The sequence below is a fragment of the Macaca nemestrina genome, chromosome 10 (genome assembly GCF_043159975.1).
Source record: "Macaca nemestrina isolate mMacNem1 chromosome 10, mMacNem.hap1, whole genome shotgun sequence".
NCBI lineage: Eukaryota > Metazoa > Chordata > Mammalia > Primates > Cercopithecidae > Macaca > Macaca nemestrina.
The window spans coordinates 133,386,842-133,408,213 of record NC_092134.1 but is presented as its reverse complement, the minus strand read 5'-3'; the positions used below and the strand labels follow the sequence as shown (position 1 = coordinate 133,408,213).

General features: G+C 35.1%; 1 protein-coding gene across 2 annotated transcripts; it reads right to left on the bottom strand.

Annotated features, from left to right (window-relative positions):
• Nucleotides 1-12: 12 nt before the first annotated feature.
• Nucleotides 13-20,141, bottom strand: LOC105499910 (killer cell lectin like receptor F1). Of its 2 annotated transcripts, XM_011772776.3 has the most exons (6): nucleotides 19,948-20,141; nucleotides 14,868-14,966; nucleotides 13,866-14,015; nucleotides 7,963-8,102; nucleotides 7,483-7,595; nucleotides 13-5,525 (listed from the first exon to the last, which is right to left on the bottom strand). In XM_011772776.3, exons 1-6 carry the CDS (start codon nucleotides 20,030-20,032, stop codon nucleotides 5,417-5,419), a joined length of 696 nt encoding a protein of 231 aa, XP_011771078.1. In that variant the 5' UTR covers nucleotides 20,033-20,141; the 3' UTR covers nucleotides 13-5,416. The 2 variants fall into 2 exon arrangements, with proteins under 2 accessions (XP_011771078.1, XP_011771077.1); XM_011772775.3 differs by lacking the exon at nucleotides 19,948-20,141 and having other exon boundaries at nucleotides 14,868-15,733.
• Between the last annotated feature and the right edge of the window lie 1,231 nt (nucleotides 20,142-21,372).

Sequence of the window (21,372 nt, the reverse complement as noted above, 5' to 3'; positions counted from 1 at the left end):
TGTCTCAAAAAAAAAAAAAAAAAAGATGGGTCTTATAAAAGAGGTTTTATGTGGTGAGATTGAGAAAAATATACTTATGTGTTTTTCTAAAAAGTAAATATTGGTATCAAGGGTGCATTGATACTTGACCAAAATCTGATCCTCAATATTTGAAACTACAAGGTTTTCTTAAAACATGTATATGCTGTTCATAAAATTGCAAGAGGTTTGATTTATAATCACAAAATCTGTGTCTTTACCAGCCTTATTCTAAACCACAGTGTCTGTTTCAGCCATTTTTTTCCTGGAGGTCTATTTAATTTCCCTAGTTACAGGCTAAACATGCTCTCCTATTCATTTACATAATAATTTCACTTCTTGAAACAAAATTTTCATTTCCAAATTTCTCAGATTCATATCTCAGTGGTTCAAGTTTTGCTGTATCTCACTGCACGTGATTTGCAGGCATACATCACTACCTTGGGTTTTAATACCATCGAGAACCTTGAGAAGGCCTTTTTGTTTTGTTGTCCACTCCAGAAACTCTTTTCCTCTGGTTCTAACTCTGCTGTTATGTCCTGACAGTAAAATACTTACCATGAAGGCCTAGAAAAGCAGTGTTTTCCTTCAATATAATTTGATTTTGTACTCTTTGCTTTTCTTGATATATCTAATTGTTGCACTTATAATGTTAGACACATTGTTCCTGTGTCTGATTAAATTCAAGTGTCCTTTTCATCAGGTTCAACTTCCAAATTATCTAAATGAACATTCTATAAGGAGAAACAATTACACTGTAAGCAGCATCTAAAGTATCTGTGGTTTCCACATTGACTTAGGGTGTGATTGTTAGTGGAGGCTGTGGTGAGGTTTTTTGGGGACAAGGATGCCAAGTGGGCCAGTCCTCAGACCCCAGTGGTGGCAGCAGTGGGCCAATCATGCCTGTCTTTGGGTCCCAGGTCAGCATCTGGTGTTAACCAGATGAATTAGGCCAATTTTTGGTCCTCCAGCTGGTTTTGTTGAATTCCTGAAGTGGCAGCTGTGGGCCAGGTAGGGGGGCAAGTCTTTGATCCTTAGGCAGTGTGCATGGCATGGGCAATTATGAGATCATTCCAGCAGTGTGGAATAATCCTCTGGCCTCCAAGTGGCCTTTGTTGGGTTATAAATGGCTGCAAAAGGCCAGGCGCAGTGGCTTACGCCTGTAATCCCCACACTTTGGGAGTTTGAGGCAGACAGATCACCTGAGATCGGGCATTTGAGACCAGCCTGACCAACACGGAGAAACCCCGTCTCTACTACAAATACACAATTAGCCAGGCTTGGTGGCACATGCCTGTAATCCCAGCTACTCAGGAAGCTGAGGCAGGAGAACTGCCTGAACCCAGGAGGCAGAGGTTGCAGTGACCCGAGATCAAATCATTGCACTCCAGCCTGGGCAACAAGTGCCAAACTCTGTCTCAAAAAAATAATAATAATTAAAAAAAATAAATGGTTGCAATAAGCTGGTGGGCCATTCCCCAGGACCCCAAGAAGTACATGTGAGTGGGTGCCAGCTATGGTGGTAGTGGAAGGCTGGGCAGTTCCATCCTCAGGCTGCCAGGGGAGTGTACAGGAACCAAGAATGATGACCAGGTTGTAATGATTCACAGGCCCCTGAATGGCATGCTCAGGCACTGAGCAGAGCAATGCCAGGCCAGGCAGCCCGTTCCTCAGACCTCCTGTTGCTGTGCATGGGTACAGGCTATTGTTAATAGGGACAAGGTTATTCCCAGGTCCCTGGCTAAGTACTTGGTTGATGGCAACAGTGGCAGAGGTTGGAGGAGGAACTTTGCCCTCAGGACACATATAAGTGCATTTCAGCCCTATTGCTGGGGGGTTCGGGGTTGCTGTCAGTGGTAGCAGCTGGAGACAAGAGGCTGGGCAGTGTATGCTTCAGATCCCTCATAGTGGAAGCAACAAGAGCAGGAATGGGGAGATCCAGTCTTCAGGGCAAATGCGAATGTGCAGCAGCCCTGCTGCTTAGCAGGACAGGGTGAGTGTTATGGCAGTAACCCTAGCCAGGAGAGAATCAGGCTCTGGTGAGATGTATTTTGGCTCCCTTTGTCTTAGGGCAGCCACCCCAGTGCACTGTGCCACCAATTCCTTGGTGCGTAGGACACTGTGTGCTAGAGTGTTGAGGACCTGCTGTGCTGCGGGGCACCCAGTGTTGTGCCACTGCAGCCCTTCAGCTGGATGTAGGGAGGGAGTGTCAGTGGGGTTTCAGGGATGTGGAGATTGAGGGGCTGTTAGGCCCATGGGTGAGATGCAGTCTGGTGGAGTTGAGCTCTCATAATTATGCTATACTGCAGCTGCTTAGGTCTCTGTTAATATGCGGGACCTAGACTGGGATCTGTCTCTGGAGCAATATCTGAAGCTCCAGAGAGTTCTGTGTATTAGTCTCAGGGTCGGCAACCATCACTGGATTCTCCCATGGCAAGGATTCCAGGAGTCTAATATTGGGAATGTGGATCACTGGGGATCTCTCACTTACTCTTTCTCTGCACTGGAGAGTCTCTCTGGTTTCCTAGCCAGCCTTGGCCAGGAAGACTGCCTCTTCTTCATTACCTTAGGTGTTTCCCATCAATTTGCTATTGAACTACAGTGTTCTCTCTCAGGTGCTGTCTTCAAAGTGTGATTATCTATTTGACATTTTGCTTCTTTGTGGAGCTGGCGGGTGCCAGATACCTGTACTCAGCCATCTTGAAGCCCCACTCTCTGATCAAGTGTTTTGAGCCTTTTAACATCTTTAATAAACTTCCTCAAAATGAAATCATAAATTAAATCTTTTTCACCTAAAATCACGTTTGGGATTCTCCAGGTGGGTCCCTGAAAAGCCTTAAAAGATATAACTCTCATCCTGTAGAAATGTTAAAGAATTATGCTTATTAGATAAGTCATGTAGAAAACATTGTCAAACAATAAGTAATAGTAGATCATCTTTTAGTTACATTTATAAATATATTATTGTTATAAATATTTTTCAAAATGTGTGTAAATTCATAAATACCTAATATTCTAGCAGTCATAATTCTGGCTGTTATTTTTAAATGCCATCTATAATACAAGGAACTTAATTTTCTTGTCAATTATAAACTTTCCTCAGGTTTTTAACCATGACTATTCTAATTGTTTTCTTCTACGGTTTTAAATTCTTCTCTAAAAACATTCATAATCAGATTCATAAAAGGCCCCCACAAGTACTCATAGATACAGGTTTCTGATACATTTAAGATTAATAGACTAAATAAAAATGTCCAAAACTCTAATAAAATAAATAGTAGATTTATAAAATTACTAATGAAGATCAAGCAGAAATAAAATTGATTACATAAAATTCAATAACTGATCATGTTTTTATGATGTTTATTTAAAACGTTGTTGGTCCTTTACTCAAATGTTTTGTCTTTCAGGTGTAAAGAAATTTTCTCTCTTGAGTGACCTATAATTTATGGTAATTTGATAAAATATACTTTTGTGAAAAAAGATAAAACCATTTGGCATTTTTCCTCCTTACTTGATTCTTTCAAAATTTCAAATGTACTTTTTAGTATTCTTATGACAATATGGTTATTTACATAAAGTTATTTCCGTAAGTCCAATAAAATTCTGCTCTCTCTTAATAGTATAATACAATTTTAAAAACATTGGTTACATTACTAAGGCTTTGACTAAAATGTCATATTTAACAATATACATAACATGCTTAACTTTGAAGGTTCACAGCCTTATAATGAGTAAATAAAAACTGTTACTTCCTAGAAGTTTCAAAGACCTTAATACTATAGAAAAAATCTAAAGTTTGTCTTGGTTTGGCTTTCCAGCCTCAAGAGGCTTTAAAATCTGATATTTCTGTATAATGAATGTAGAAAAGAAGTTAGCTTTCTGGGTTAAAAAGCTAGAATACACCTGTTATTAGATCATAACTCTGTACATTATTTCTGAGTTCTTGTTATCCGGAGGGATAGCATTAGGAGAAATAACTAATGTAGATGACAGGTTGATGGATGCAGCAAACCACCATGGCACGTGTATACCTGTGTAACAAACCTGCACATTCTGCACATGTACCCCAGAACTGAAAGTATAAAAAAAAAGAAGAATGTAGCCCCAAGCTGAAGGGGATATTAAGGCCATCTCAGTCACTTTCCCAAAATATGCATTAATTACAATGAGAAAATAATAACTTTACAGTGAATTCAAGCAGAAATTACATCAATCATGTGAATGAAATAAATATAATCAATAATGGAACAAATAAAACTGTGTACCACCTGAAAGGATTCACAGACCAAGCTTCACTACATCACTTCTATGCCATTTCTACCAAGAAGATAAAACCTGAATCTAACCATGAGAAACAATCAGAATATTTCAGTTGAAGAACATTTTACGAAATAATCAACGTGTAGTATTCAAAAGTGTCAAGGTCATGAATGTCAAGGAAGACTCACGCACTCTTCCATATTGAAGGAGGCTAAAGAGATAATAGTCACCAGATGTAGACATTGATTCTGAGCTGGATGCTTTTACTCTAAAAACATTATTTTGACAAATAGCAAACCTTGAAGGAAATTTGGGAATTAGATGATAGTTCTATGTCAGTGTAAATTTGCTGAATTTCATAATTTTATTGTGGTTATGTGGGAGAAAGCCCCTTTTTTTGGAAGGAAATACACAAAAAGTATCCAATAACAAATGAAATGTTATAATAAAATGCATCAATTTGGCAAGTAATTCTCAAGAGGTTCAAGAAAAGCAGTATGTTCTTTTTCTGCACCTAATATCTTCTTATAAGTTTGAAAGCTTCCAAATTTGGAAACAAAAGTGCAACACATAAAAATTGTACAAAATATAAAACAACACATTTAACACTTTTACCTAGAAATTCTACATTTAGGGCTTGTATCATAGAAATAAAGGTGTTACTATTTAAGAAAACATTCAGGATGTTTATTGTAGCTGAGTGCAGAGTATCAGAAGCCTGGAAACAAAGTTAATTCTCATTGATAAAAGGGTAAAAAATGTATAAATCCACATTATATTTCAACACTTAGAAATAAGAAATTTTGCTTAGGACATTATTAAGAATTTAAAACACAAGATACAGAAAAGCAGGCATAATTTGATCACATTTGGCATAAAATAAACAATTAATAAAAATCCTGGATATGATCACATGAAGTCACCTTGGTTTATACTATCAGGTACAAATTTTGAAGGGTATATTTTAGTCTGTTAACGGGTTGCTCTGAGGCTAGACCAGTGTCGATGACGGAGGGAAAAGAGAGATTTTGGCATTTAATTGCACTTTAAAATCTTACACCTGGAGATTAATATTAGCAACTAATTGGCCAAATAGAGTGATCACTGATTATTTCACTGTGAATTTTGTCAAACTCTAATACTGACAAATCCATTTGAAAACACTACTGCAGGTTTCAGAGTAAATTTTGCTTTCCTTAATGGCAGCGCAGCTGTTTTCTTTAGCTGGTCCCTTTATGAAGAATCTGGGGAAGAGAGAATGAATACTTTGTTAAGCACTGTTGCTGAAGACAGCCATTTGTACCTTCTGCTAATATCCTCTTTTGTCAAAATCTCAAAGCATTTTTACATACTTGAGTTGACTAATGATTACAATAACTGTAACTTAGCCTTGTTAGCTGTGGTTGGTCAAGAGTTGCCAGAGAGTCTGCAACTAACAGAGATGAGAATAAATTTCCCTCCACATTCCCATTCTAGTATTCCTTCTCTTGCCCCATGTAGTTCAGTTACATTAAAAATAAGATTAACTCCATTTGGACAGCTCGCTTAACCTCTCTTTCCTTCTTATATCTAATTGTATAAGGATGATAACAATACTTCATGATATTGTTTAGCGTTTATATGAATTGATGTTTGTAAAGAACTCAATACACAAAGCGATCTATGTATGACCTAAATAATAAATTCCATACTTATTGCACTATTTACTTATAATGTAACAGATTAAAAATATTAACAAATTTATATATAAAATAATGTAGTGTTAGTGATACATTCTGATAAATTTGTTTGACCTGTGGAAAAAGTTCAAGAAAGAATCTTGGAAAAGGTGCACATGATCTTCAATGCTTCCAAATTGATAAGGGCAAGTAAGTACTGAATTTTCATATTAGAAAATACACTTTGTCCAAGCTTAGATTTAAATTTTGTATTGAATATATTATGGACAAAAATCTCCAAGCATGATCTAGAGTTAAAACACTACCCTAAAGGGTAGTGTTGAATGGATGTGGCAAGAGGACAAAACAAAGTTTGGCAACTTCATGTCATGTTCAGTGACACAACTCTGCTCTCAGATGACACACATCCATAATTTTATCCTTCAATCCAAATAATGTTTTTATTCACTTTTTATATTGATTATAGTGCAGTCAGATAGAAAATATTTAATATTTAATGATGAAATAGAAATAAGGGGAAAATAATAGCACTATTAAGTTGGTTACTATAATGTACTATTTTTCTATCACTACCATGACAAATTACCACAAACTTAGTGGCCTAAAACAAGGTTAATTTGTTATCTTACACTTATGAGTATCAGAAGCCCAAGATTGCCCTACGGGACTAAGATCAAAATGTCTCCAGAGTCACCTTCTGGATGTACTAGGGAGGAATCTGAGGCCACTTGCGTCCCTTGGCCCACAGAGGTGCTTTCACATCATGTGAATCTCTGCGTTCCACTTCATATCTCCCAATATGACGCTAATTCTGCTTCCTCCCTCTTCTAAGGGATTTGATTGGGACCACCCAGATAATCCAGCATGACATTCCTCTCTCAAGATTCCTCATTTAATCATACCTGCAAAGATTCTTTTGCCATATAAAATAACATATTCACAGCATTTTGGGATTAGAATGTAGACATCTCTGGGGACCATTATCATGCCTACTAACATAGGAATAGGATTTTGAATTTACCTGTTTTACTAATTATATTTTTAATTAAATATTTTATTATAAAATAATGCACACAAAAATATTGACAGAACTTTTAAAATCAATAATTCCATGCATTTGTTCAGAGACTTTTGGATAATCTTGTTCTATGTTGTATATATTGTTTATATTTTAATATTGTGATAATCACATAACACAAAAAATGCACATTGGTTTTATTTTATTACTGAAGATGGCTAAAGAAAGCATTGAGAACTTTCAAAACAGGAGACCGCGTTGATGCAAACTACTTTTCTATATAAAGTGTAAGAAATTTTGAAATCATAAACTACCTTTTTCAAATCCTTTTTCTTTACAAATAAAATCAAAATATCCATCATTACTCCTGTAAATACTAAATTAATTTTCATTCTTTTGAATTCTGTGGTACCAGTAACTATTTCAGAGTTGAATTTGGTGAACCTGGAGGAGACATATTCTACAACAGACAATAAATCAGATTGCCTTTTAAGACTGACTCACATCTTTGGATCTAGTGGAGAACCATCCACCCAAGTCCATGTCATTTTCAAGGAGGTAAAGTTAAGCCCCATCCATACATAGTTTGATTGTCTTAGGTTTTTCTGTATAAAAGCCTAAAATGTGGACAATGAGGGACTAAATAAACAAAATATTTCAGCAATTCAGACACACTGAAGATTTTAAATTTTATTGAAAAGAGCACTCTGCATGGGGATTCTTATGATAATCAATTCATATCTTACTTATACACACGTTATATCATATATATGTTACACACACACGCAATTGCAAGTTGAATATACGAATTTGGGCCAGATCCAGCAGGAGAAGTGAGGCCCTTGCTTGGAATACAAAATTTAAGACAGTGCCCAAAACTTCATAATCAAAGTAAATGATGATTTAATGCAAAGATGGAAAGATATTTAAGGAAAGCCATTTTCAACTGCAAAGATGCCATAACCCTGACACTAGACCAATTACCATTTCAAGTTCGTCCTGTATGATTAGTAGATGAGATTTTCTTTCCAAACAATACACATAACTGTCACTCCAACTTTTCATCTCATTAGAGAACCAATAACACTTCCCTCGGTATTTGAGCCATTCTGATTGGCATAGTACTACAGAGAAATGTAGAAAACAAAATGAAATTAAAGTACATATGCATCTCTGAAAATTGGCAGTAAGAACAACACTTATATATTGTATAAATAAGAGTTGAGCTACAATAAAATCACTCATAGCAAATTGTCCAGACATAAAAGATGGCCAAAACACAAATGATGGTCCTTGGAAGTTAAGACAATTAATTTAATGAGATGAAGCAAAACCTAGACATAATGGGAATTTTGATGCCAAGATCTATTATATTGACAAAAATAGCATGAACAAAATAAAATAGCTATTTGAGAGATTAGATAAAACGTAATTTGTGTTACTTAGAATTTATCCACGCAAAGTTTTTTTTTTAACTTTTAAGTTCAGGGGTACACGTGCAGATTTGTTACATAGGTAAATTTGTGTCATGGGGGTTTGATGTATAGATTATTTCAACATCCAGGTAGCACCCAGTACCCATTAGTTATTCGTTCTGATCCTCTCCCTCCTCCTACCCTTCACCTTCAAGTAGGCCCCAGTGTGTGTGTTTTTTCCCTCCATGTGTCCATGTGTTCTCATCATTTTGCTCCCACTTATAAGTGAGAACATGCGATGTTTGGCTTTCTGTTCCTGCATTAGTTTGCTAAGGATAATAGCCTCCAACCCCATCCATGTCTCTGCAAAGAACATGATATCATTCTTTTTTATGGCTGCATAGTATTCCGTGGTGTATATGTACATTTTCTTTATCCAGTCTACTATTGATGTGCATTTAGATTGATTTTTCTATAGTGAATAGTGCCGCAATGAGCATACACATACATGTGTCTTTACAATAGAATGATTTACATTCCTTTGGGTATATACCCAGTAATGGGATTGCTGGGTTGAATTTGAATGGTATTTCTGTCTTTAGATCTTTGAGGAATTGCCACACAGTCTGAACAAATTTATACTTCTGCCACCAGTGTATAAGCATTACTTTTTCTCCGCACCCTCACCAGCATGTTAGTTTTTGACTTTCTAATAATAGACATTCTGACTGATGTGAGTTAGTACCTTATCGTGGTTCACATCACTGATCATTAGAGGAAATGCAAATAAAAACCACACAAAGTTTTCAAATCACTCTCCTTGTAGTTTTGTATGTGTATCCCCTTCTCCCTCTTAATATTAAGTAATTAATAATTAAATGATTAAATTATGCCAAGAAAGATAACACTTTATTTTCAACTTCTTTATTTTCAACCTCTTAATAACTGCAATATTATGTAGTTCTTTGATTTTCCTAAGTTAATATTAAGGAAAATTAAATTAAATGGAAATATTGAGATTTTTGACATCATATTGAGAAAAAGTGGGATATATATAAAAATATAAATAAAGACCAATATAACTATTTTAACTTATGATCCATTACAATCTCTCTCTTTTTATTTATTTCTTACCATGACTATTTTTCTTCACGTAACATAAAATTCACCATTTTGGCCATCTTAAAGTGCAAATGCAGTGGCTTTTAATACACCCACAATGTTGTACAACTGTCACTACTATCTCATTCCAGAGCATTTGCATTACATATAAACACTAAGTAGTCACTACTCATTTTCTACTCCCACAACCCTGGCAACCACTAGCCCGCTTTATGTCACTATGGGGTTGACTATGATGGACCCTTCATATAAATGGAATCATACAATATATGGCCTTTTGCATCTGCTTTTTCATTCATTCAGCACCATGTTTTCAAGGCTTGTAAAAGTTGTAGCATGTATCAGTACTACATTCTATTTTATGGTTGTAAGAATATTTCATAACATGTACGTAGTGCATTTTGTTTATCTCTTTATCAGCTGATGGACAGATATCTGAGCCGCTTCCATTCTTTGGCTATTATGAATATTGTTACTATGAACATTCATGTACAAATTTTTGTAAGGACATATGTCTTCCATTTTATTGGATATATACCTAAAAGTTGAATGTCGGGTCATGTGATGATTTGAGGAACTGTCAAACTGTTTTCCGCAGTACTATAAAATTTTACATTTCTACCAGCAATATGTGAGCGATTTATCCACATCCTCACCAACATTTGCTCTTTTTGTGTGATTGTAGCCATCCTGGTGGGTGTGTAGCAGCTTTCCACCCTGGTTCTGATTTCACATTTCCCTAATGAATAATCATATTAAACATCTTTGCAAGTGCTTATTGGCCTTTTGTATAGTGTTTTTTGGAGAAATGTCTACTCATGTCCTTTGCTTATTTTTAAATTGGGTTGTGTTTTTGAGTTATAAGTGTTCTTTATATGTTCTGAATATTATACCCCTATCTGACACATGATTTGCAAATATATCTTTCTCTTTTGGTGTGTTGTCTTCTCCATTTGACACGTTAGAAGGACATGAATTTTGGGAATTCAGAGGTAAAACTTTATGAACTGAATATTTGCATACCCCAAAATTCATATGCTGAAATCCTACCTCCCAATATGATGGTATTAGGAGGTGGGCATTTGGGAGCTAAGAACAGATGAAGATCAGAATGGGATTAGTACTTGTAAGAGTCCTGAGATAACTTGAGTCATTCTGCTTTCTGCCATGAGAGATTTCAATGAGAAGCTGGCAGTCTGCAACAGAGAAGAGGGCCCTCACCAGAACCCAACCATGCTGGCACTGTAATCTCAGACTTCCAGTCTTTAGTATTGTGAGGAATAAATATCTGTTGTTTATAAGCAACCTAGCTTATGGTAATTTGCTGTGGCACACCAAACTAAGACAGACATATCCACATGACCTCATCTAAATCTAATTACTTCCTAAAGACCGCATCTCCAAATCCCATCACATCAGGGGTTAGAGTTTCAATATATGAATTAAGGGGAGGGTACAATTCAGTCCACAGCAACCAAGTAAATGTGAAGGCAAATTGTGATTGATTCTCCTGAAAAATTTTTACTAAATAGAACACGTTAGCTAAGTCTGTTCCCAAACCATTTACCTATGTTTTGAAGGTCATTCATTAAAGCAATTATCCAATAAAGGTGCTCTAATAAAAGGAATAATTTTTCTTAACTCTCTGTAGTCTATAGTTAGCCTTCACTCTCTAGTAGTGGCTTTACACATAGGCCATACCAGGAAGTTAAAAGGCAACATGGTAAAGAATAGAATTCCTTTGACAAAGTCAGCTATAACAGACCACAATCCTGCAGTGCTTTGCCTTGCTTGGTATCTTGGAGTATTTACCACTCACACTGGTGGGGAAGATTAACTGTTTTCCACTATGTGGTGCCCGCCAATAGTGTAAAAGCTTTCCATGAGATCACGTACTGACTGAGAAGGTCCATTTCAAGGATGATCAAAGGAACAGTCTTGAGGGACAACCAGGATGAAAGCATCTTTCAGCAAAATGGGACCAAATTTAATATTTGAGCAGGCAATTGCCTCTTTAATTTACCCTTCCTCAAAGCTATTCACCTCCCAGAAAAATCACTTTAATTTATGAGTGCTTCCTGGAATAAGAGGAATTGGGGCATTCATGTCTAAAAGTCAGTCAGAGCCAGTCAAAGTTGATTATTTTTTGGAGACTCAACCTCAATTAATTTGGTAAAAGAGTGAATATCTACTAGAAGACACCAGCTTTCATGCCCACCATATCCCTATGTGGGAGTGGGGTCCTGCTACTCATGGATACAGAAGGAGGTGCAGAAGGAAAGATCGCCTCCAGAAGCTAGGGAGAAGCCTGGCACTGTTGTCCTCCAACCCTAGTAAGTATTGCAATTGTTTCATCATTCTACCAGAGATTATCCCACCTGGGACCCACCTGTCTTTTGGGGTCCAATATAAACTCTCTTTTTCTCAGGGCTCACCCTGGACCAGGGGCCTGGCTGTAAGTTGTGTGTTTGGCCTAGCGAAGAGATGGCCTTGCTATCAGTGGTGATTTTGATTCAAGTCAGGTGAGGTGTTATTTGTAGAATTAGCAGACAACAGTAACTGAGTTTGTCTTTCATGAGTTTCCATGAAATCCAGAGCATCTATGGACTCTTGAATTGTTTTAGCAGTAGATATCACTGCCAGTAAAGAAGACTTAGATACCTGCCATGAGGCTACCAAAGGATATTTGTAAAAATTAAGTTAAATATGTTAGCTTTTGTCACATGAGGCAACGTACAATAGTTGGAACAAACAACAGGACTAACTGAAAAGCTTGAAAGGAAAAGCTGGGGGATGAGCTGTTTCAGGAATAAGGACTTTGAAAAGCTCCCACACAATCCTGAAAATCTGGAAGGCCAGGCACAAGCCCTGGGCTGGGTGCATGCTCAGAAATCACCTGAAAAGGTCCTAAGATCTCACATCGGACTGACCTTTAAGCTCTGCACACATAAACATTGTGCATATCTATATTTACAGATATACACATGACTATCAATATTTATAGATATAGAGATACATATAAATATGTATGTTTCTATATTTACAGATATACACACACAATGGACTATTATTCACCCATAAAAAGGAATAAAACGTGGATGAACTTTAAAAACATTATGCTAAGTGAAAGAAGCCCAAGGCCAAATATTGTGTGATTCTATTACGTGAAAATCCAGAACAGGTAAATCCGTATAGACTGAAAGAAGATTTGTAGTTGTCAGAAGCTAAATCGGGGGAGAATGGAGAGTGATTTGCTTATTGGGTATGTAAGGGATTTATTTTTGGGAAAAGTTTTTCAGCTAGATAAACATGGTAGTTGCACAATGTTTGAAGGTTCTAAACATCATGAAATTGTTTACTTTTAAAGGTTCAAGTTTTTGAATTGTACCTCAGTTAAAAAAAGGAATAGGAAATAAATATATTATAGCTCAATATACAGTATTTATACCTACTTTAATTAATGTTTAATGACATGTATAGGATTCCATGTTTACCTACCAAAGCCGCCTTAACTTTTCTAAGGTGTTATTGCAATGATACCCAACACAACGACAGACATTAGAGATAGGGAGACAATAAAATATGAGACAAAGCTACAATATCTCTATTGGTTTGGGACGTATACCTGTGAAACAGACACATAAGCCAAATGAAGAGAGTATCAATCAGTAGAACATAAAATGTGTAAAATGTTCACGTATGATAAAGGAGGCAATATGAACTAGCAGATTAGAAAAAATCCTTTTATAATAATTATGCATTTATCTGGAAAGTCATAATATATCATCTCATACAATAAAATAAATGTCAAAATTATCAGTTAAGTATTTAAAAGTTCAACTTAAACATTTAAAAATAGAAGGTAATATTATCAAAATTCTGTATGACTGGAATTTCTAAGCTTAAAAGTCTAAGCTTAAAATCATACTGAGTAACTTTTAAAATATTGACTTTTATCCAATCTGTATTTCAGAAAAAGAAGAATAAATAAGTGACAAGCAAGAATGGCTATTTACATACTGCTTTTTAATAACAACTAACTTTCCGTATTTGTATGTATCAACTTGATTTTAAATTCCTAGAGGGAAGAGCCTATTTCTTATGTTGTTTTACAATTTTTCTCCCACTGCAACAAGTTTAAAGATATCTGCGCGACAGAGTGATACTCTGTCTCAAAAAAAAAAGACAAAGAAAAAGAAAAAAAAATCTAAATCAAGTTTTGAATAAAAAGTAGATTTATACCAAACCTTTACATGTTAGTTTAATCTATTGCATACCTGTTCAAAAATGCTCAACATTTAGAGAGTCCAAAAGATTAAAACAAGGATAAGCCAAAGCCTTGAGACATACCTGTCTGGTCTGCAGATCTCGAAACACAAAGGTCCTTATTACTTGTATTTCTTCTTGTGCCGTTATTCATTTTTAGGTCTCCAATATCTTCATGCTCGGTGGTATTTGAATGACTTCCTTTTTGGCATTTTAGCAATACTCCCTGAGAAACTTGAATATTTTAAGGTTAGGTAGATATGTTCTCTGTGGAATGTCTCAGAGACACATTCATTGGGATAATTCTGATGATTGGAACAAGAAATAATTGAAGGGATCACTAGGATCTTTTTAAAATTTTCATGTCTACGGATGGAAAGAATTCAAAATCTTACGCAATCAATTCATGTATACAACACATACTTGGTGAGAATTTATTCTACGCCAGACATCCCTATGAACTGGTAATACAATAGTAAATAAAGTCAAGTTTCTGCTCTGGGAAGTGTATAGGCTCTTTTCATCCTTTCTTAATGTTTTGCTGCAACCTCCAATACTGTATTCAGCACATTGTAACATAATTACTTAATACCTGCTTCTCCCACTAGAATATAACATTCCTCACCCTGACTATTCTTTTCTTAAAAGTTTTGGGCAATTTGTAATATTTGGAGTATTGTAGTTGCTCAGTGAATATTTGTTGGACAAAAGGAAAAGCAAACTAAATACAACCTTAGATAAAATGCATTAAAATGTTTAAGCAAAACAGTAAAATTGTATCTATTACCAGTATCTAAGAAACATAGAAAAATGGTTTCAAATACCACACATACACACACACACTCTCTACACATACACTCCTTTCTCCGTATTAGACTGTATGCCACTTGAGGACAAGAGACTTACCTGATTTGATTGCATATTAAATATAGCACCATGTAGTGTACTAATAGAGCTTTATATGCAGTAGCTTCTAATTCAATCTTGGTTAATGTCGTGAAGAATGAATGAATAATTATAAAAAGATTTATAAGAAACAAGTAAACATCTTTCATACTTTTATTTAATTAAGATCTTCTAACTTACCCAATAGGATCAGGGAGATCAAAGCCAAAGCCAGAATACCATTCAGGGTTCCAGATATTCCCAGTAAGATTTTATACCAGTGCAACACCACTGAATAATCTGAGACATTAATCACATGAATTAGTTTAGAAAAGTATGTTTCCAGGAAGTAATATAATAGCAATTGTAATAATAAGATTGTATAATACATAAGGTTGGGTTTCAAAGGATATTAGGCAAACAAAAGCATGAAGGCTAAGTAAATAGAAAAATACATTTATTTAATAATGATAACACTCTGGATGGTCAGAAGCTATGATTCATGTCATATCAAATCCTAAGAAATTGCTAATATTTAACATTATTAACTTGTAGAAAGAATTTTACTCTATATACTGAATAATTTTCCAACCATTACAGAGACACATGCACTCGCGCACATGCACATGCATTTACAGATAATACATGTATAGCCACATAAACACCTTCTAAATCATCATTAATATAACATTTACAAGTCCTCTGAGCCTTTTTTATTTACTAAGGATGAATCAGAACTAAATATGGCTTTAGGTATCCTGCTATTCTAATCAAAAAAACTCTAAAATCCTTCGTAGGTCATGAATAATATTTCATCTTCTTATTGCATGGTAAACTTTTAAGAACTGTTTTATTTTTCATATATTTACACTGTCAAGTTTAAAAATAAGAGTCCTGGCCGGGCGCGGTGGCTCAAGCCTGTAATCCCAGCACTTTGGGAGGCCGAGACGGGCGGATCACGAGGTCAGGAGATGGAGACCATCCTGGCTAACACGGTGAAACCCCGTCTCTACTAAAAAATACAAAAAACTAGCCGGGCGAGGTGGCGGGCGCCTATAGTCCCAGCTGCTCTGGAGGCTGAGGCAGGAGAATGGCGTAAACCCGGGAGGCGGAGCTTGCAGTGAGCGGAGATCGCGCCACTGCACTCCAGCCTGGGCGACAGAGCGAGACTCCCTCTCAAAAAAAAAAGTCCTTGTTCAATGATTATTATTCAAGAAACTGCTGTCATTGAACAGACATTAGAGAGTCTCATCAGAGGATTTAGGTCTTCTGGGCACTGACTTATGAAATTACATGAATAATTATGTTATACTGAATAAGTGAATATCTGTACTTTGTGAAACACTTTGTCTTTATCAAAGATAATTTATGTAAATCTATCATAATAATTGATAAGAATCCTCTGTTGTAGCTGAAATAATTCTTATTGTTCAGTCAATAAGTCAAATTAGTAATGCTGAAATTTATATTCTAAATACACTTTAAACCTGGATACAATAGAGAAACTACATTTGAAGCTGTCAAGCCCTGTCAGAAAAGCACATGATGAACCCTATAGAATTATATTTTATATAAGTAGTTTGCAGGTTTTCTCTTATTATAACATTGTCAAAGATACTAAAATAATTTTATCAGAATTCATTTAATGCATACTACACATTTCTCAGATTGTTTTTGAATTTTTGATATGTTAACTTTGATAAGCAATAAATTCCAAGAAATCAAGCATGGTGTATTAAAAATGTCATATATTTATTTTAAAACTTAAAAAATAATTATCAGAAAACATTAGGAAAAAAAAAGTTGTGGAAGGCAGTTGAAATTCAATCCAGACTCAATTATTTCTCCCAAGCACTACAGGTTGCAGTGAGCCAAGATTGTGCCACTGCACTCCAACCTGGGCGACACAGCGAGACTCTGTCTCAAAAAATAATAATAATAAAATAAAAATAAAAGTAAAAAACTTTTTTAAGAGATGCTGAATAATGGAGAAAGTAACACTTTCATTATCCTGTATTTTCTCCTGTAAGGAAGTGGTTTAATTTAACTTATAATGGTCAAAACACAAGCCTTTTTACCACTCAAAACCAGAAATAATAAAATAAAAAACCAAAATCAGTCTTATGAATGTCTATACAAAAATGTTAAATACATTATCAGCAACCAAAATATATTATAACCATGTTTGGTTTATTCTAGGAATGTAAAGATTATTCAATAGTAGAAAATCCATGTTAATATTATATTAATAAAGTTAAGGAAAAATCTATCATCATCTCAATAGAAGTAAAAAATGAAATTGATAAAATCTTACACCTTTATGTTAAAAAACAGAAATTAATGGATACTTGTTCAATGTAATACTTTTATGTCTAATGAAGCTAACATCTTATTGAATTGAGAAAACTGAAAGAAGCTTTTCTGCTTAAGTCCAGAAAAAGAAAGGTATCTCAAATCTCCACTACTTTTTAATATGAAGAGGTAAAATATAACGCAATGAAGAAAAAATATTCTAATTACAGGTAGAAATATTAGAAAAAGAAGGTAAAATTATTTGAAGGTAATGTGAGTACAATCAATTGAAAAAAATACCATAATTCCAGGAACAAAAAATAGTAGCTGCATTTATAAAAATAACATACTAAAATCAGTGCCCTGTATAATCCAGTAACCACTATGAAAACATAGATGAAAGAAATTCATTACTCATGGACAGTTAACCAAAAAAACCAAACAAACAAAAAGAAAACTAGACAGAAAATCGACAAGTGCCCCGACCCAATACAAACAAAACTAAACTAAACTAACTGAAAACTGAATAATATTAATTTGATCATGTTCTTGGAAAAGAAAACGATGTGTCATAAATATAAATTCTCCCTAAGTTGAATGACAAACTAGGAAGTAATTTAGATGTAAAAGCTACATTGGGTTGTTTTATTTTTTGTTATTTGTGGTGAGTGAGCCTGAATAATTTTTTATAAAGTTATTTGGAAGAACAAAAGAGTGAGAATAGCTAAGTAAACACTGAAAATATAGAAATACAAAATGGTACAATTTTATGAAGGGTGCTGGATTTATGCGAGGTGGATTTCTCTGAAAGTAATTTTTTAAATTTTTTAACTTTGTATTTATTTATTTGAGACAGGGTCTCACTCTGTTGCTCAGGTTGGAGTGCAGCGTGGCACCATTATAGATCATTGTAACCTCGAGCTCCTGGGCTCAGAGATCCTTCCGCCTGAGCACCGTGTGTAGCTAGGACTACAGGCATGTGCCACCATGACTGACTAATTCTTTTATCTCTATTGTTTGTAGAGATGGGAGTCTTCATTTGTTGCCCAGGCAGGTCTTGAACTCCTGGTTTCAAGTGATCATCCTGCCTCGGCCTTCCAAAGTGCTGGGATTAGTGGCATGAGCTGCCACACTTGGCCCTTTATTATATAAGTTTGACTGAAAATATGTAAATGTTTTACATTACTATAAAATAAGTTAAACAAAAAGAAAAAAATCATAAAAAATGAAGAACAGGAATCTAACTAGGTATTGCTAGTGTCTTCACTATAGAGAGAGGAATTACTTAAAGTGATTTTAAAGTATTTAATGGTGCATGCTTAATGGAATATATCTTAAGGATTTTTTAAACCTGCAAAACATTTTAATCTGTTTTAACTATCTTATTGTAATATTATTCCCATAGTGATTCTGAAACTACTATATATGCGTAGTGGGATAGAGCAGCTATGTAATTTCTTACTATCCCTGGCAACAAAGATTTTTCAATATATGAGAAAAGACTTACAAATATGCCATCACAAAATTAAGTTATATGAATGAACATCATAACCCCAAGGCTCAAATTGTCAATCTAATTCACATAAGATATGTCTTACCTCAAGCTTTAATAAATATTAGCTAAAGGTACAAGACATAAATATTAGTATGTGTCACTTAAATATCTGGGAGATGAAAATCTGCACATTTTTGCCTCAGAAAGACATTAATGAACAGAGTGTGGAAAAAAGTCTGCAGATAATTCACTACATTTTGTAGTCTTTCAGGTTTAATATCTCTAGTTTCCAAAAATGAAATAAAAACTGAGCATAGGAAGTAAAGAGTTGAAAATATGGGACTCTGTAAAAATTGACATGCAAGAAGCAATAAATTTTTTACACATAGCGGGTGTGTGACTCTAAGATGAATCTGTGATGGATGATACTTGCAGAAGGAGTCAAGAGATAAGTAACATTTTCACGGGTGAAGTTATTAAAAGAGAAATATTTAGAAAGCAATAGAACAGAACAGACAGTCTCTATAACTGTGGTTATTTGTGTCTTTAAGTTCTGCTCATCTCTTTTGCCATATCACATTCAGGTGGCATGATGGAATTGCACTATGTATGGAGGGTATGCTTGAAGTAGAAATTAAATTGTTGATTGCTGGTGCATAAACTTTATTTTGAGTCAACCTGGTGAAGAGCATATTTTAAAGTTTTAGAGAAGTTGAATTAAAAATTAGTATTAAAGGCTGGGCGCGTTGGCTCACGCCTGTAATCCCAACACTTTGGAAGACTAAAGCAGGTGGATCACCAGAGCTCAGGAGTTCAAGACCAGCCTGGCCAACATGGTAAAACCCTGTCTCTACTAAAAATGAAAAAAATTAGCCAGGCATGGTGGTGGGCACCTGTAATCTCAGCTACTCAGAAGGCTGAGGCAGGAGAATCGCTTGAACCCGGGAGGCAGAGATTGCAGTGAGCCGAGATCGTGCCCTTGCACTCCAGCCTGAGCAACAATAGTGAAACCCCGTCTCAAAAAAAAAAAAAAAAAAAGCATTAAAACACCATATTCTCTGAATGATAAGAAGGTGAATGGCACCAAATATTCACTAATTTGAAATTATTAATTTTAATTAAGTGTGCATATTTCCTCAGAGAATGTCCTTAAGAAATTACATCAGACAAGATATTACAAGTAAGCATTAGCTCCACAATGATAAATGGGAGAGAGAGAGAGAGAGTATCTCACAGGAAATTTGTAAGATTAAATGAAGGAACATAGATAAAACACTCTGTATAGTGCCTGCAACTGGTGTTTCTTAAATGGTAAGAGTGGTTGTTATTTTTAAATCATTATTAATATTGAAAGAGAGGGAAGGGAAGAAAGATACAGAGACAGAGAAACAAAAGTACCCAAATAATGAAACAGTCCGATAACACAATAGAAGAGAATGTGGAAAACTACTATGTTAATTCACACCAATTGAAAAACAAAATTAAATTCTATACCTTTAAATGTAAGTTGAGTTGTTTGGGTAGAAGTCCTTTTCTTTGACTGTACATTCAATGTCATGTACCTTTCTTCATCTTGCATCTTCAGTGTAAGTGAATGTGTGTATATACAAGTATGGTTTGTTTTACTAAGTACAACATGAAATGAGGAAAGAATAATCAACCTGCTGCTAATCAGAGATGCTCCTCAAATCGTCCTTTCACAGTACATACGAGGGTTCACAGTTTCATTTATTTGTGAAAACCTCAGAGGAAATGTTTTCTTTTTACAAGTTGCTTTTCCATGACCTAGATAACACATAATTTCTCAACTGTCCACCACATATTGAATTGAATATTCTTTTGAGTGCTTTACAAATTTCTCTTAATTTACCTTAAAGTCAAGGGAATGGAAATGATACCCCTTTTTGAGGTGAGGTAAATAATATATGGCTGCCTTTTGTTAGAGTCTAAATATTTACATCATTTGAATTACATTCCCTAACATATTGATATTTAATTTAATAATTTGCAATTGTCGAACAATTAAATTGTTTATCCTAAAACAACATTGTTTATGAATCATCCTAATAATTTAACAATACAGTTTGATTTTTTTTAACGTTTAGGTTCAGGGCTACATGTGCAGGTTTGTTATATAAGTAAAATCATGTCACAGGGGTTTACTGTACAGATTATTTCATCACCCAGGTGTTCAGACTTGTACTAAATAGTTATGTTTTTCTGATCCTGCTCTTCCTTCCACCCTCCACCCTCAAGTAGGCCCCAGTGTCTGTCATTCTCCTCTACATGTACATGTGTTCTCATCATTTAGATCCCAATTATAAATGAGAACATGTGGTATTTGGTTTTCTGTTCCCCCATTAGTTTGTTAAGGATAATAGCCTCTGGCTTCATCTATGTTCCTGCAATGGACATCATCTCATTCTTTTTTATAGCTCCATAGTATTCCATGGTGTATGTGTATCCCATTTTCTTTATCCAGTCTACCACTGATGGATATTTAGGCTGATTCCATGTCTTTGCTATTGTGAACAGTGCTGCCGTGAACAGATGCATGCATGTGTCTTCATGATAGAAAGATTTATATTCCTTTGGGTATATACCTGGTAATGGGATTGCTGGATCGAATGGTATTTCTCGTTTTAGGTCTTTAAGGAATCACCATACTATCTTTCACAATGGTCGAACTAATTTACACTTGTGTCAACAGTGTATAAGTGATCGCTTTTCTCCACTACCTCGTCAGCATCTGTTATTTTTTGACTTTTTAGTAATAGCCATTCTGACTGGTATGAGATGATATCTTATTGTAGTTTTAATTTGCATTTCTCTAATGATTAGTGCCTATCAGAGGATGGAGGGTGGGAAGAGGGAAAGGATCAGGAAAAATAACTAATGGGTACTACAGTTAATACCTGA

Coding starts and splice junctions, on each gene's coding strand:
- LOC105499910 (XM_011772775.3), bottom strand. CDS start 15,057: ATGTATTATACAATCTTATTATTACAATTGCTATTATATTACTTCCTG. Junction 14,016..14,867: donor GATCTCCCTGATCCTATTGG/GTAAGTTAGAAG, acceptor AAAATATTCAAG/TTTCTCAGGGAGTATTGCTA. Junction 8,103..13,865: donor GAGATCTGCAGACCAGACAG/GTATGTCTCAAG, acceptor ATTTCTCTGTAG/TACTATGCCAATCAGAATGG.